This window comes from Cuculus canorus, chromosome 1 (genome assembly GCF_017976375.1).
Source record: "Cuculus canorus isolate bCucCan1 chromosome 1, bCucCan1.pri, whole genome shotgun sequence".
Taxonomy (NCBI): Eukaryota; Metazoa; Chordata; class Aves; order Cuculiformes; family Cuculidae; genus Cuculus; species Cuculus canorus.
Genome location: NC_071401.1, coordinates 126,968,782 through 126,985,848, shown reverse-complemented (window position 1 = coordinate 126,985,848; position 17,067 = coordinate 126,968,782). Strand labels below are relative to the sequence as shown.

Sequence of the window (17,067 nt, the reverse complement as noted above, 5' to 3'; positions counted from 1 at the left end):
GACTTAGATAGAGGAGAGATTTGGAGTTATCTTTGACTTTTATGGACCTTTTTTATTAAAATGCTTAGAGCTGTAAATGTAGAAATAAGAAACTCATTTATCTTTACAAAAGTGCTGCCATAAACTATTCAGCACTCGTAAAATAACCTTTTAAATTATTGTTTCTGCTGGTATCGATAAATTCATACAAAGTGCTTAAAGGTCAGGCATTGCCAGAAAAAATTCTTTTCAGCTTGTTAATTAAAGGTTTATAAGAATTTGCACCAGCTTGCTCTTTGGACAAATTGGAAAAAGAGGAAGGATATAAAAAAAAAGGCCCACAAGGATGAAAATGATAGTGTGGAATTAGTGAGTCTTTGATTCACCAACCTCACCATGGCAAGCCTGAACAGTTTGTGAGTGAAAATAGGTAGCATTGTTAGCAGGAGGAAATAAAGTTTATTTCCCTTTTGGGGAGGAGGTATCTTGATTACTCACCTCTTGCAGTCCATGCGCTACAGCTGAGGACCCAGCTAGAACCAAAGTATTAAGGTGAGTGTGAGCAGTATTTGTCCTGTTACAGCTTGAGCTGTAGGGAGTTTGTCTAGTTCTCATTGCCTGGCCAAGAACATCCAATAAGGACATTTACTTTTTTATTTGTCAGGAAAGTGCATTTATCTGCTCATTTATTTGCCCCTTAAACTATAACAGAGCAGTGCTTTGAAATGCACTGGAAAATGTACTCAGAGGCAACCTGGCCAGCCATCCATTCTAGCACCTGCACATCTTCCATTGCAGAGACCGCAACTGCAATTCTCTCTATTTTATACTCCATCATTTTCACCCATCGTCATGGAGACCTCCTGGTTTGATCATTAAAATCTGACCTAAAAATTAGGTTACTCAGATGTGACTCTACATCAACAGATGAGATGAGGTTAATCAGTCACATGGATGAGACACTGGAAGCAAGAAGTCTGGCTTACATTTCCACCTGCACAACTGTCTAGCCCTGACAATATTATTTGACTTCTAAATCTTGATTTTTTTCATCTCTACAATGGAGACAGTAATACTGACCTAGGTGAAGTACCTTGAGATAACATAAAATGTGTAACAGGACAAGTACAGAGGTGTCTGTCTTTAAATTGTGCCGATACTGTTGAACTATTTACTGCCCAAGCTGGGAAACAATAACAGAATAATGTAAATAGCGAAAAGTAAAATAGAGTCTTAGATATCTCTGTGCCTGAACATATTATAGTACTATTATTAATGTGAGATTAAAGTTTTGCATTTTCCCTTGGCTATATGATTTTTGTACTGCGATTGTTTCCTTGAATATTAAGTAACAGATCCTTACTATAAAAACGTTTGTAAACAGGAGACTGCCTCTTTGTCACTGAAAATTTCATAACCTGAGAATGCAATAATTTGTTTTTGTTCTCTTGAGAACTCTACAGAACTCCTACTTCAGGAAAATAAATATGACGAATTTTTTGAGAGTGCAAGTGACAGAACTAGTGATAGTTCATTTCTCTGATACCTACAGACAATAGATCCTGAGTTTATCTACAAGTGAAGCTAAAAGAACAGTGCAGAGTCTTTTTGTGGCATTACTTGTTTCTTCTCTTGTTCTCATTCCTTTTGACTCAGTGATTCTGTGTTTTGAAATGTAAAAGGGAATTTGCCCAACAATGTGCCCAGAAGCTGAGATGAGCTCCTTCCTCACGGGACAGAGGCATTCTGTTCTAGATGGGGTTGGTTTGTTGTTTTTTTTTCCTTGTGATTGATATTTGAAGTAGTACAAGAAAAGACATTTGTTACTCAGACATGGAGTTTTTGTGCATCCTACCAGTTGATAACTGTATCTTATCTAACTTCTGAGTAATTTGATTCTTATCTTTACAGTCAATTCCCAATTTCATTCACTGTCAGCACTTCAGATTTTAATACATGGTATTCTGCTGGCCAGTTTGAAAATCCTTGCAAATCCACTTGTATGTGTAGAAACAGAAGTATCAGAGTGTGTATTTTCAAGGTCAGAGGAAGCATAAATAAAAATGCTGAGAGGTGTAGTCACACTTCAAGCATGGCCTTCCAGAAGGAAAAATGTCATGTTTTAACTTCCTTTAAAGGGTATATGTGCAACCCAGGAGAAGTTGTGGTGCTCCTGGTGTTCCCAGGGAAAACTCAGGCTTCATGACATCGTGAAAAAAAATCTCGTTCTATTTATAAACAGTGTTGGCCTGGAGGGAAAATGTAGATCATACTTGTGATAAACTTTCATTTCCTCTAGTTTGAGTTGGAAAGTTCATTCTGGTGTTCACCTTGAAAAGCAAAATAACTGTGCAGAATTAATTTTATTTCATGGTAGTGTAAATCAGGAAGTTGTGTTAAGTCTGTGGCAATAGCAGCAGGTGGCAGCTCAAGTTCTCCTTCTCTCTAGACTGCAGGAATTCATCCTGTTGTCCTTCCCAATGTGTAAGACTGTGATATGGTAGACAGGGCAAAGAAGTAATTCATTCATTCTTTATAGTATCTTTCCCATTGTTTTTAGTCTATGTGTCACCCTGAAGGGATAACTGCAGTGGAAATACTCTTCTGTTCCTCACTGCTGCCAATACCTTTACTTCTGCAGGAAGGTATAACTTACTTGTTCTGGCAGCCCTGGATGGAAATGCTGCTTTTTCTCTGCACGCGCTGCCCCCACCCCTTGTCTCAAGACAGAATTTTAATGGAGTACATTTTTTCATGGATAATCCAGGGTACTGATTATCTACGAGTACTCAGGAAAAATTGTCTTGCATGTTTGTAACTGTACAGCTCTCTTTGTTGTTTAACTCAGGCAAATCTTATGCAAATTTTAATCTTTGCTGAATATATAACATCACACGCCCAAATGTCTCCAAGAGGAGTAGCAGAGTTAAAAATATAAAAGCTGTAGGACAAGTTTATTAAAAATATTCTGCATGAAAATACATGGTATTCTTATAAAACACTCCAGTGAGAATGAAACAGACTGTTTTACCACTCTGTTGTTGAGGTCTGAGGGGACTATATCGGCATTGACCTGAAAGTTTCACTTTCCTTCAGCTGATTACATTATAGTATCCTTTCTATTGACAAATTTCTTTACCATGTAGGGGTAATATTAGCATACTTTATCTTACTGGCTGTGATCCGATACTTTTGTTTTGAAGGGAGTGAAATTTAGAGAAATTTAGATGAATCTATTTTCCTTTCCTATTTCTAGCAGCCTGATAAGTTTTTGTGATCAGTGACTAAGTGTCTCTTGCTGTTATAATGACAATCATCTGCTTGCTTATATTGCCGTGTAGTCCCAATGACAATTAAGAAACATTAGATAGAAGTTATACAACCTTGCCTCAAAAATATTAGCCAGTTAACCAAAATATGAACTGTGCCGGAACAAAAGAGGTTGAAGTGGAAAAGGTAGCTCTTTTCTTTAGACCTGTGGCCCAATCTTAAATGTATAAGCTATCTGTCCTTTTTCATGGAGAAAATAGGGTACAAGTTATTTAGAAAACCTTAGAATCAGTATTTTAGAAGCCTCTGTGGGTGAGGCTTGAAAAAAGAAATGTCATTCAGACCATCTATAACAGAACACATAAACGTACATCTATAGATATCTGTATCACTACAGAGAGAAAAGTCAGCAAAGGGCTGGAGCTAAACAAGATGCAGCAATATGGGGGCGAAACTTGTGTGTACTTGACTCTGTATTACAGGAACATAATTTACTTACTCTTCGTATCCAACAGTATTTATAAGGGTTTAAGATAATACTGGGTTAACTAGTATCACCACTCAATCTACAGAGTAAGCTTTATGTAGAATGCAGCAATATATTTGCTCACAGAAGGAGCTACTTCAAATATCTTGTACTGGGTACCATTGAAAGGCATTTAAAGAATTATGCAGTCATCAGGCACAGTCAACATGGGTTCACAAAAGGGAAGTCCTCTTTACCTAATTTGATATCCTTCTATGATAAAGTCATCCACCTAGTGGATGAAAGGAAAGCAATGGATGTAGTTTTCTGGATTTCAGTAAGGCTTTTGATACCATCCCTCACAACATCCTTGTAGACAAGTTGTCCAGTTGTGAGGTGAGCGGGTTGACAGTGTGCTGGGTGAAGAACTGGCTGAAGGGTAGAGCTCAAAGGGTTGTAATGAACAGGGATTTAACTGTCTGGTGATCAGTCAGCAGCAGTGTTCCTCAAGGTTCAATTCTAGGGCCAGTCCTGTTCAATGTATTTATCAACAATTTGGATACAGGAGTTAAATGCATCATTAGCAAGTTTTCTGATGATGCCAAACTAGGAGGTGCTCTTTACTCTCTTGAGAGACGAGAGGTCTTGCGGAGGGATCTAGATAGGTTGTACCATTGGACTATGGTTTTAACAAGTTGAAATACTGGATTCTTCACCTAGGAATTAAGTAATGCTGGGCACAAGCATAGACTGTGAGAGGCGTGGCTGGAGAGCAGCCCTGCAGAAAGGGATCTGTGAGTGTTGGTTGACAGAAGGTTCAGTATGAGTCAGCAGTGTGTCCTGGCAGCCAAGAGGGCAAACTGCATCCTGGATTACATCAAACATAGCATAACCAGCTGTCAAAGGAGGTGATTTTTCCACTGTATTCAACATTGATGTGTTCTCACCTTGAGTACTGTGTGCAGTTCTGAGCCCCACAACTGAAGAAGGTTAAGGTCCATAGCAGGGCAACAAAGCTGGTGAAAGAGCTGGGAGGAGTGTCCTATGAGGAGCTGCAAAGAACCTTGGGCTTGTCTAGTCTGGAGAAAAGGAGGCTGAGGGATTGACTTTATGGCTCGCTACAGCTTCCTGGGTAGAGAAAGTGGAGAGCAGTGGTCTCTTCTCCCTGGCATCCATTGAGAGGACAAGTGGGAATGGTTCAAAGCTGCACCAGGGGAGGTTTAGACTGGACAACAGGTAATATTTTTCTTCTTAGAGGGTGGTCAAACACTGAAACAGGCTCTATAGAGGTGGTAGAACCCAAACCTGTCAGTGTTTGAGAGAGATTTGGACAATCCCATTAAGAACATTCTTTAACTTTTGGTTAGCCCTTAATTGGTCAGGCAGTTGGACCAGATGATCATTGTAGATCCTTTCTGATGCAAATATTCTATTCTATTCTATTCTATTCTATTCTATTCTATTCTATTCTATTCTATTCTATTCTATTCTATTCTATTCTATTCTATTCTATGCTGTGCTGTGCTGTGCTATGCTATGCTTTTCTAACCTAGCCTAGCCTATCTTAAACTTTGAATAATTTGTTTTACAACTAAGAGAAGGATGAGTACAGAAGATAAATGTAGATAGTAATAGCAGCTGTGTTGACCCAAATGGATGTCATCTTAGCTGAATGTTGTGTTACAGTGTACTTTGGTAGATTTATAGGTATCTTTCAGTTTTAATAATGCAGTATTTACTATTTACTAAGACCCAATGAACTTCTCTTGTGACCCTGGCTAGGCTGAAATGCATCATCTTTCCAATGCACATTTTGAAGTTTCAGTGTGCTGCATTTCTCCTTTCTTCAGATCTCTTTTGAAAACAAGCTAGTGCCTAGACAGCCTTCAGCCATGGCAGCACACTTGTTTTTTCTTTGTGTGCAAAATCTTCACAACAATGAGATGTATCCATTGCACTCAGAATTACTAAATGCTCTAAGGACAAAATATGCTTTAGTTAACGGTGTTTTGTAGAGAAGGTTAAAGAGAAGGAAGTCACTGACTCTTAAGGCAAAAGAGAGAGAGCTTCAAATGGACTGATTATACCCTTCCTTCCTCAGTCAGGAAGAGACAAAGAAAGAGCTGAAAAGGGAACCGCTGGGTCGGGCAGATTCAATCTGAGGAAGCTGTGCAAGTGTTTTAAGCTGTGTTCAACTGTTTTTCTTCCAACAGACTTTGGGAACTATCACTGCAGTGCCCATTAAGGTTCCTCAGGTCAGCTCCTTGCAGAGGTTGGCAGGACAAGGACCAGCAGTGCTACCTCAGGTAAAAAATGCACTTCCAAAGGCCGGGGCGGGAGTAGGGATGAGGGGAGGGGGAGAGGGGGCAGGGGACGGTGAGTGGGTCATTGAGGTATTTATTCTATTCTATCCCTGTCTGGTGCCGAGGCCTAGGTAGCACTCATTTTGCTGAACAAAGACTCATCTTTGTTGAGCTGAACAGCAAAGTTTTGATTTTCTCCAATTTCTGAAAAAAAGATAAATCAATTTTCTTCTGGGAGCATACTGTTAGTACAAAGAAAAGCTATAAAAATCTTGTAGATTCATTGTGGAAGAACAAAGTGCCTATGTTGAAATGTAAATTTATGCTTTATAAAATAAATCACAAATCACAGAAGGGAAAAATCTGTAATTCTGTAATTAAAAGAAGTGATGGAAGTATTAACTTTTCTGGTAAAGATTTAGCCTCATACATTCCTTTACAACTTAATTGCCTTATCCCTATCTACCCCAGTATAAAGTTTTGGCCCAACTAACATGGGTGCCAGGCTGAGGCAAGACTGGCTGGGTAGGAGTGAAATAAGACTTACAGTCACAGGTTTTTAAAATCTTCTCAAACTGTGGGTTTGTTTGTTTGTTTGTTTTTTTCTGAATATCCATCACTGTTTCCTTACCCATACACTTTATTCCCCTTTTCAGCCCTCTTTCTCAAGAATTTTGTATGTCACTTTCAACGTGTGTTTTGCTGCAGTTCTGTGGTTTGTTTTTTAGATTCATGATTATTAAATATAAATATGTTTCTCCCTGTGTGGCCTTTAGAGGTGTATTTCTTATATATGAACACTTTTCTAGCATTGAAGTCACTGTTGGGTCTTCCTATTATTCCTTAATTTTTTTTCTAATGTTTTCTGTGGTTTGTTTTTTAGATTCATGATTATTAAATATAAATATGTTTCTCCCTGTGTGGCCTTTAGAGGTGTATTTCTTATATATGAACACTTTTCTAGCATTGAAGTCACTGTTGGGTCTTCCTATTATTCCTTAATTTTTTTTCTAATGTTTTCTTAGTGGCAGAATCTAGTAGAAGATCTACGAGCTAAATCTTCCTGAAGGAAGAAGTATTTCCAAGATAAAGTTCTTAAATTCTCTCTTTAAATTACATTTTGTAGAAGGCGAAGTTGAGAACATAAAGAAAGGTTATAGTTTTCTTATCAAGTTCAAGACTTTGCTTTTCTGTTGTTCTTACAGCGCAATAACACATTGATTTCTGCCATTTTGGGGTGTCAGAGATGAGCAGGTTGTTCCTGAAAATAAATGAGATTCAAGAGCAGCTGAAAGACCTGTAACAGGGGCTTAAATGATCATTAAGGTTATGTTACAGCAGTGATGATGGCATTGCAAGTGCTGCACTTAGAGAGGCATCAATGTTCTATGCTTTTGTTAAGCAGAAAAGTTTTCGTTCAGTGTTAGATTCAATTCTGAAGGATTGGAAAAAGTGGCAGAAGCTGATTTCCTCAACTTTTTGTAAAGAACACATATCCTTTCTGTCTGGCTGTTTAGCTCATGGACATATTTTTGTTTGTATTTCACTTTGTTTCACTCCTTTCCTAGCATACCCTTTGATTTCAGACCCATTTGTGCAATCATACATAACACTACTGAAAAATCAACCTGTCCTCAGCAGCCATAAGCCATAGTTCAGTAAATTTTCTGTTTCATATAGATAGCATGGAAAATAACCATGTATAAATCTCATTGCTGTCAAAACTAAAAATGAGGCAGCTATATGTAAGACCACATTATCGGAGGTATGTCTTGTATTCTTTTTTCCTGGCTTTTTCACAGGCCAATACCTCCTTCTTCAGCAACAACCTGCTTCATTTAGAGGCCGTGACCTCCTTTGCAATTCATCATGGTCTATATGTTCCTCCCTAGCTCAAAGCTTACAGAGAAGTTTAAAATTTCCACATTGTTTCCTAGGGGATAACTCGCTCCACCCATTGAAATTTTCTGCTTGATATCTTAAGAGAGATCAAATTTTCATCTACAAGTGGAATGTTTGGCTTCTAACTAAATAGTCTTCAAATTATATTTAATATAGCCATAAATCAGAGTGATATACAGTTGTCATTTCCCCAGATACACTCTTGGTGAGTGCATAGTCATCTCTGGCAAATTTTGAGGGTCAATAGGAATCTGTGGTCCAGGAGAACTGGAAACTTCAGATGGAAATTAAAAAATGCCAGGAAGCAAGGCCATGTAATACTATGAAGTTATTATGATAAAGAACACCTCTTCCCTCGTCTCTCTCATAGCTCTGAGAAAACAAGTACCAAACTAAAAATTATTTTGGAAATTAAGGGACATGGACTATCTTCCAGAAGAAGCTGAAAAATGTGCAGAATTAAATCCTGTTACAGTCCATGTCCTCTCAGTTATTATGTATCAGCCTTGGTTACAAAGCAGGCTGCCTACTAACCTCCTTTTGTCTCCCCTGGGTGACATGCATGGCTCCTGTACCTTGCTTTGAGCTAGTGGCATAATCTACTGTTCTAGGACTAACTCTGAGAGGCAGTTTTCCCACCATCTCCCAGCCATACTAACAAGCAGGGTCCAACGAGTTTGGCATCTACTGAAACCTTTACTCTGGATGCCCACATAGCAGCAAATTGAAGGCATGGCTTTTTCAAAACAAAACAATATTCATTACTCCTCTTCAAAGAAGTCCATAGTATTTCACACAAAGAATTAAAGCAGTGTAATGTTTGTGCTCATGAACGTAAGCTATAGCTGAATCTTGTTCTGCAAGGTATTGTACCTTCCCTGACCTCTTCTCCGTGAAGTCTTGCTTTGACAGTGAATTATGTAGAGCCCTAATAGCAATGAAACCACAGTAGCAAAGGCTTCAGTAAGCCCACTTGCATGCTTGCCCATTTACTGGAGTGGCTAAGTTTAGGTGTAGTTTGTGCCAGTGCAGTGGCAGGTGCAGTGGCAATCACCAAATTCATCAGATCTGTATATGCTGCTGCCTGTCTTTTTGTCCATGGAGGAGAGAAAGGCCTAGATGAATCCTTTTTGTGATCCCTACCATGTTAGGAGACTACTTCACTGAATGACCTGAGCAGGAAGGGATCATCAAGTCCAACTCCTGCTTGCTCTAAGTCGCGCTCTGGAAGTGGCTTCACTCTTAGCCAGACAGATTGCACTTCTTTTTCAGGTGCACTTACATAAGTGGGATTAGTCCAGGTCAGTGTCTGCCTTCTTGACAGCACACCAACTGCTATGTGACATTTCTCCTTTTGGTTAGTCTCATCATCTCTTCAAGATTTCAGACTCTTTTGGTTTAGATGTAGGTATGAGCAGAGTAAACGTCAGTCTGGCTGGAAAGAAGCAGAAGACTCCTCCATTTAAGGCTCCACCACCACATCTGAAGGAGTTTTGTATTTTTGATGCTTTTGCTTCTCCTCATCTAGACAGGCTCTTTTGATTTACCTCTATGCAGTCAAGCAGGAAAATACCACATAAGTAAACTGAGGCAATTAACACTAGTTACACAAAATAATACATACAGCTCTCTCATTTTCCACATTTGTACAGATACTTATCATTTATTTTGTTCATTTGAATGGGTTTATGATATGACCCCCTGGGAACTCTTCCATATGGGGAGTGAAGTTTCAAAATCTGCACATTCACAAATGGCAGCAAAATCCCATCACTTAGTGCAGAACTGCTATTAAATGGTGAGCAAACAAACATTAATTACAATTTCATTGCACAATACAAACAATATTTATTTAGGTATTCATTATTTGCCAGAACAAGCCTCTCTGGCAGACCTTTTTTCTTTTCTTTCTTTATTTTTTTTCAGAATATGAAGTTATTTTTGCTTTCATCAAATAAATACAATTTCTTATATGAGCTGTGTTGTTTGGTAAGTTAATTCCTGTTAGTCTCTCTCTTCTTACTTTGGCCTTGGAGGTTTCCAGCTGGGTGAGATATTTTGAAACTGCAGACTCTCCACTGCTCTCTGAGAAGCAAATCCTGGAAGTCCTCTATTCAAACACATGGGTGATGCTCTTTCTTACTCTTGAGCTGTTCTTCTGTTTCATGGCCCTCATCAGCTGTAAGGAGGGAGTAGCCTTACATCAGGTTGGGGCTCCAATTACCAGCTGCAGTGCAGGCAGTCTGTCTATTTTGAACTGGTTTACATGAAAACTCAAGTTCACCGTAGCCACTGGAAGGCACATGGGAAATCTTATTTTCTGTCTTCAAATGGAAGATTTTATATGAAATGGTGAAGATATTAAAACAAAACTCTCATTTTGTTGTCAGTAATTTAGGCCCAATCCAATTCTTGTTTAAATTAACAGAGAGACTGTAATTATTTGAATAGGAGTTCAGTCAGACTATAAATGCTATTTCCCTGACCTATTTTTCCAGTCCTGGTTGAAGGTAGGACTTGAGATGGCTTTGCTCATGATGCTTCTGATTAGAGTAGAGCAGAGAGTCATGCAGCAGATGCTTGCGGTGGAGCTGTCACACAGGTTAGTAGTGAAAAGAAACAGGTTGCACAACCACTTTAGACTAAACTTGTGCATTTTCCAATTGACTCTAGCCAGATCTGCTCTCAAGTGCTGCTTATTTTTTATCTTCTGGAGTGATTTTAATATGCATAATTCAGTAAGGTCTGAATTAGGTCACTGGGCTGCAGGCTGCTTTGGGACAGGGGCTTAATTTTGTTACCATGTGTTGGTTATCACTGGGTACTATGTGAGCCCAGCCAGAGATTGTGGTCTCTAGATGTTCCCAAAATTTAAATGCATGTTTTCATTTTAAAAATTTCTTGTCCTAGTTCTTATGAGCGCAGTTGCACTGATAGCTGCTGCTTCTCTTCACATTTGTACCAAAATCAACCACTAGTCATGGCTTCCCCGGTGATAGGACTTCTGAAAGATTTCCTGAAAGGAAACAACTCCTATAGACAGAACCCAAGTTGTGTGATGCTACTGTGTACTGTGGAAGAAATGTGTTAAGACACAGGTCTGTGGCAAAGCCTCTCTCTGTTTGCATCACACATCTAAAATGCAAAAATTCATTGTTTTTAAATGTAATGTATTAAGATTGTGCATAGCCATTAGAAAGTGGAAAAATATTACTAAATGCAAGTCAACCATTAGTGAAACTAGAAAAGAAGCTAGCAGATAGACATGTTTGTATAAAAAGTTACACAGAATTATGCAACGGAGAGACAAGAGCACTTTTTTTGTTTGAGTAAGGAATAATGGTATTTGCTAAAGTCATTATTATGATATCAAAGGAGAAAAGGACTATAATCCCCTAAGGGATGTCATGCACCTTTCTGGTCTATAACCCTCAGCACTTCCAGGGGGATGTGTTGGAATACTAGTGGAGGAGAAGAGACATAATCTAATTCAAGGTAACTTAATCAGCATGGTATATAACCAAGCTAAGGGGTTTGCAACAGTATTTAATATTCATTGACTGTATGTGTGCGGAAAACAGAAACAAAATTGCTTTTTCAGAAGAAAGGTTTGCAGAGGCCTGACTGAAAATGCAGCCCTTAATAAATTTAGTTGTTAATCTGTCTTATTCTCTGTAAGCTTTTATATTGTGCTTGTCACTGAATTTGAAGTACCTTCCAGTAATGTGTTAAGCACAAAGATTAACATCTGTTGTAAGCTATTTCTTCTGTCATCCTTTCCCTTTGGGAAGAAGTGTATGCAGCTGAGAGTTCTGGCTAGGGTTCCTTTTTATCAATTTGTTTATTTTCAATAGACATGCTACTATTAATTGCATGCCACTATGTATTTCTGTCAGAGGAGTGTAACATAGAAGATGTTTATTGTAGAAAGTGGTGTGGTTTATGTCTTTAATTCATAGAAAAGGTGATTGAGATGCCTGCCCGTATGAGCATCAGCCTTGCTGTAAAGAGTCCCTGCATCAGAGACACAGGGCCACCTTGGCCTTTCTTACTAAAGTCTTTACAGGGAGAGCTTTGAACGTAGGAATGAAAACACAGAAATTTATTGAAAAGTCTGTGACAATTTCAGTTACACACTAGTGGATAGTTTTGATAGGTAGCCTGTGGAGCTGAGAGAAGTGTGGGCTTTTTGGACCATCTAGAGTGCTCAATATTAAGTATTTTACGCTGCTGTATTAAAGCCAAAACGTATGAAAGTACGACTAAGTTGGTGTGATGAGAACTGTTCCTTGTGGATGGTCTTACACCAGTGGTTGTCAGTGATGAGAAGTTTGGTCTTCTGCAGTATGGACAAGGATGAATGAGCATGGTGTATCGAAGACGACTACACCCAGATGCAAGTTTGCTGAAATACCTCCCACTTTTACTTCTGAGTTTCAATGCCAGTTGTCTGTTCTTGATGAGAGAGATGATGCTTAAGACCTTCAGATCCAGTCAGTGTCATGCACATTTCAAAAGGACCTCCACAGAAGTCTGATCTCCATGCTAGTCTGCATGTAGGAGCCTAAGGTATCCACACAATCCCCAGGAAGGATTCAAGCCATTTTAACACTTGACTTGGTACCCTTTTCCTAGGTGAAAACTGTGATGTTTCTGCCCATCAAATGCTGATTTGCAGAGTATCAGGAAGATGAGAAGAAAAGACCCCTCTCTCCAATGATGCCATTGGCATTCATACAAATGATGTGGCTTCAAATCCACATCTGGCTTGGATCTGGGCTGGGCTGTGTCTCTGAGCCTCTGTGCCATTAGTACAAGCTTGTGGTAGGCCTCTCGCTGAATGTCAGGTAGATAAGAAGGCTTTCTCTGTCTGTAGTATCTCAGCAGAGTCTTGGAGGAATTCCCTGCACTGCTTCCTGTCCCTAAAACCTTCATTTTCATCCCCTGTTATCTTTGTTTTCTGTGTGCTTCCATCTTGCTCAGGCTGTCAGGAACAATTTTTGTCATTATTTTTGTTATTATTTTGTTTTTCAGTTTTTTTGATTTTGCTAGTAAATGGGTTGAGGCTGGTCAAATCATTACAATGTGCCATTATTGTTGTCTAAAAGAAAGAAAACACTATTAAGGTGATGGATAGTACAAAACAGTGACATCCGTTGTCTTTAAAGTGACATCAGAGTTTGAGTCCAGTGAATGCCCAGCTGTGTGCATTAGTCCAGAGCTCACCTATGAAAAGATACAGATAGGAAAGCAGACAGATGTTCGCTTATTTGTGCCTAAAGGTTTCATGGACACTTTGTATTTAAATTGAAGTAAGTTAATCATAGATGAGTATCTGTGAGAGAAGCAAGCTGACGTGTAATGCTGAAAAGAGTAGAAATGGAAGTAAGTTATTGACTGGTGTGTATAATCACAGTCTAGCTTTTATATTTCTATTGTAATCCTAAACAATAAAGATTAAATTATTTCCTCAGAGGCACATAGATAACTGCATATTCAAGGACAGAATCATTGTTCAGAAGGAAAAAAAGCAGAAATCTTTGTCAACCTCAACCCCTACTTGTAATTTTTTGGAATAATATTGGTTTTAATTTTCTGGTTTAATGGTAGTTTTCCCCTTTGAAGTTGGACTACAGCCACCTAATGAGTCATCAGCTCAATAGCAGCAATGCCAAATCTAAAAATACAGACAGTATAGCTGAGGAGAAAATGTACATTTCATTAGCAAAAGTCAGTCAAGTTCCTGTGAAAATATAGTTCTGTGTTCAAAACACTGATAACATTTTTAATAAAGAACTCCCACCTGACTGCCTTATGCCAACATCTACTAAAAGCAGAGCTGGCGGATTCCTGCACAAACATCGCTCTCAGCAAAACTTCGAGGTCTGAAGGAGAAGAAAAACTAATTGAAATAGCTTTGACTTCTTCAAAATTGTACAAGGGTTGTATTATCTGTGTGTCACCTTTACAGTAAAGTTGGCTATCGATGACTAATAAATTGAAATTCCAAAGTATGGTAAGTATACAGTCCAGTGGAAAACATCTGATATAATGCATATCATTTGGTTATGTGTGAAAATACCACAGAGTGATTCTTGGGTTGCATGGCATGTAAAATGAGAGACTAGGGTTTGTTTCGAGGTGCTAGTTGCAGTTCTACAAGGAACTGCAGGAAAGCTAGGGAGTGGCTCTTTATCGGGGGTTGCAGTGGTAGGATGAGGGTAGCTGTTTTAAGCGGAAAGAGGGGAGATTTAGACTAGATATTAGGAAGAATTTTTTTTACTATGAGGGTAGTGAGGCACGAGAACAGGTTGTCTAGAGAAGTCATGGATGCCCCATCCCTGGAGGTGTTCAAGACCAGGTTGGATAAGGATTTGAGCAACCTGATCCAGTGAGAGGTGTCCCTGCCCTTGGCAGGGGAGGTTGGGGCTGGATGATCTTTAAGGTCCCTTTCAACCCAAACCATTCTATGATTCTGATTATGGCCTTACTGAAATCTATTCAGATTTGCTGTCGGTTTCAATCAGATTTAAGAGTCCTTCTCTGTTCCTTCCTCATTTGGGAGAACTTATTTGGGTTTTGTCCTGCATTTCATATTATTCTTCTGTGGCTCCCCAGACTAACATTCCAGGCAAATGCTAAGGAGAGCCTTACTTTTGTGTGGATACAGGATTCACTGAACTGGGTCACCTTGCTTGGAGTTTCCTCATTATACACATCAAAAAGTAACTTCTTCTTTGTGTATCCCCGCCAAAGTGCATGTGGATCCATAGTCACATGTGTTTTTAAATCTTCCTTGTGTGGAAAGAAAAGAAACTGTGTTTATTTTGGCTGTGACCTTGGACCAGGTTGAAGACAATAGGAGCTTATCAGGAAAGGAACCGAAAAATGACTAAGCTGGAAACACTTTTATTCAGGGCAGTTGGGCAACCTGGAATTTAGGGTGTGTCATTGCTGTGAAGTTACGCAGAACCTTTTCTTTTGCATAATTGTTATTGATTAAAAAAAGAAGAGGGAAAGAGTCAGTCCTCAGCTGGTATAAATAGATGCAGCTTTACTGAAGTCAGTGTGCATCTGTTCATTTTGGTGAAGGATATAATTACCCCATATTGCACTCATTTTATCAGCCATTGCTAATGTTTTCTGTGTGATCCTCTAAAGCTTTACAAGAATGAAAGCTCTGTCTGCTGCTCCCAGCACTTTGCCTCTGTGACATATGAATTGTGCCAAATCCATTTTGAGTTTTTGTTTTTAAGCTCTGAGTACAAGGGTGAAGTGAAAATAAAGTGTGAATAATGGTCTTTCTCTCAAAGGCAATGTGGTGTTGCGTTTAACTGAAAAATTTACCCTCGTACAGATCGGCCCTGCCAGTATGAAGGGCTGATTGATGCTGAGCATGATCCAGCTGATATCTGATATTGAGATGGGGGAGGGGGCTTTGCAGTGTTGCTGACAAAGCTATAACAAGATCCAGGGACTGCAAGCTGAAGTTAGGCAAATTTAACCTCGCACTGAAATGCCACTCATGAGGATATTAAAAAATAATAACAGTTTGCTGGGGCTCATGATGAATTCATCGTTAAGAAGTATTTATTTTTTTCTTCTAATGTCAGTCTTCTGTTTCTGGTAGAAATTCTGTGGCCAGTCTGTGAGCTGGAGGATGACAGTGGTCCCTTTTGGTTTTGTAATTGAAGTGCACTTGTTAACTTCCCTTCTTTGCTAGGCTGTAAGGAGAACACATTTAGCAGAATTGCCCTTAACAATTCTCATAGCACCTGCAGATGCAAATCTGCACAGAGATAACTGTTCTAATTAAATCTTGTCCTTTAGGACTACGTAGGGTTGCCCACAGAGATGGAAGGAATTGAGTGCTTTCCTTCCCTTCTCCTTTCCCCCCATACTTGTTTGGGTTGGATCTAGAGGGATCTTTTATTTTGTAGGAGTTTTTCTTTGTTACCTTCTTTTCCTTTACTACAGCATGGGAACAGCTCATATGATGGGATGTAGCTCAGGAAATAGATTGCCCATGATCACAGATGCCTTTGCCAATGGTGACACACATTAGGCTCTACCACCTCTGTCACTCAACAGTTCATTTACCTGTGCAGCATTAAACAATTTATGCTCTTGAGAGCTGAAATGATGTTTTGGTGTAATGGAAGACTTTGGGCTTCAATTAGGGGCATCTGTATGGAACTTAATAATATGGGATATACAAAAAGTCGTATTAGTTACAGGACCTGATCCCCTTCTGATCAGAAACTCTTTAAAATATACGAAACTACATGTCGCTGAATGAAAGAGCGCTCTGCACATCTCTCAGCATTGGGCTCCCTGTTATTTCCCTGTCTGAAAAGCAGTCAGCCCCCACCTAGTGAATTCTCAAGTCTGGGAATATCTTCTTGAACGGTGTGCTCACCTGCAGGCTATCTGAGAAGTACCAGGGGTGTCTGAACACTACTTTCTAAAATTAAATGTTTCTGTTATTGTGAGTATTGGGAAAACTGAAGAACAACACGGGTTTGTGAAATCATTATATTCAAGAAGCAGCTCTCTCTTCTCCTGCATTTAGAGCCCTGGTAGTATCACATTCTGTTTTGATAGCTGTCAGAAGTTAAATGAAAGATATTTGGGGAGAGAAGGGTTGAGCTACAGGAGAACTGTTATTTGCAGCGCTCGCCATCAGTTGCAGTTTTCACTTGGTAACATACATGCTGTCTGTTATTCTTTCTCTTTTCTTCTCCTTTGCTAAACTTTTGCACCTTTGATTTCTGTAGCTCTTGTCATGGGGACCAATGCCATCCAAACTGTGCTACTTTCAGTAGAAAATGTCTTTCTGATACCTTGCATGTGAAAGGCAGTCCATAGCCTGTCGTAGTTTTTCTTCGGTTCTTCTTCAGTGACTGCCAACTTCCAAACTTCTGCTAGTGCCACTCTCCTTCTTTCGCCTCCCATATTTAAACTACAGTTTTGCTCTGAGGAACAGGAGGGTACATTGTCTCTTTCCTTAATTTTTTTCTTCCCAGCCAACACCATTTATTCTCACGGATTACAGTAGCAGTTCGTTTTTTAACTTAGTTGTCTATTAAGTGCTTATGCTTAGTGTTTATATTCAAAGAGAGAAGGTTCATGAGTGTAAAAGCACAA

General features: G+C 39.2%; 1 protein-coding gene across 5 annotated transcripts in view; it reads left to right on the top strand.

Moving 5' to 3' along the window:
- Nucleotides 1–17,067, top strand: part of PHF21B (PHD finger protein 21B) — a 168,050-nt gene that overhangs the window by 119,202 nt on the left and 31,781 nt on the right. For all 5 annotated transcript variants that reach the window (XM_054056292.1, XM_054056297.1, XM_054056296.1 and 2 more), the window contains one exon: nt 5,929–6,021. In XM_054056292.1, coding sequence (XP_053912267.1) covers nt 5,929–6,021 — 93 coding nt within the window. The remainder of the gene's footprint in view (nt 1–5,928; nt 6,022–17,067) is intronic.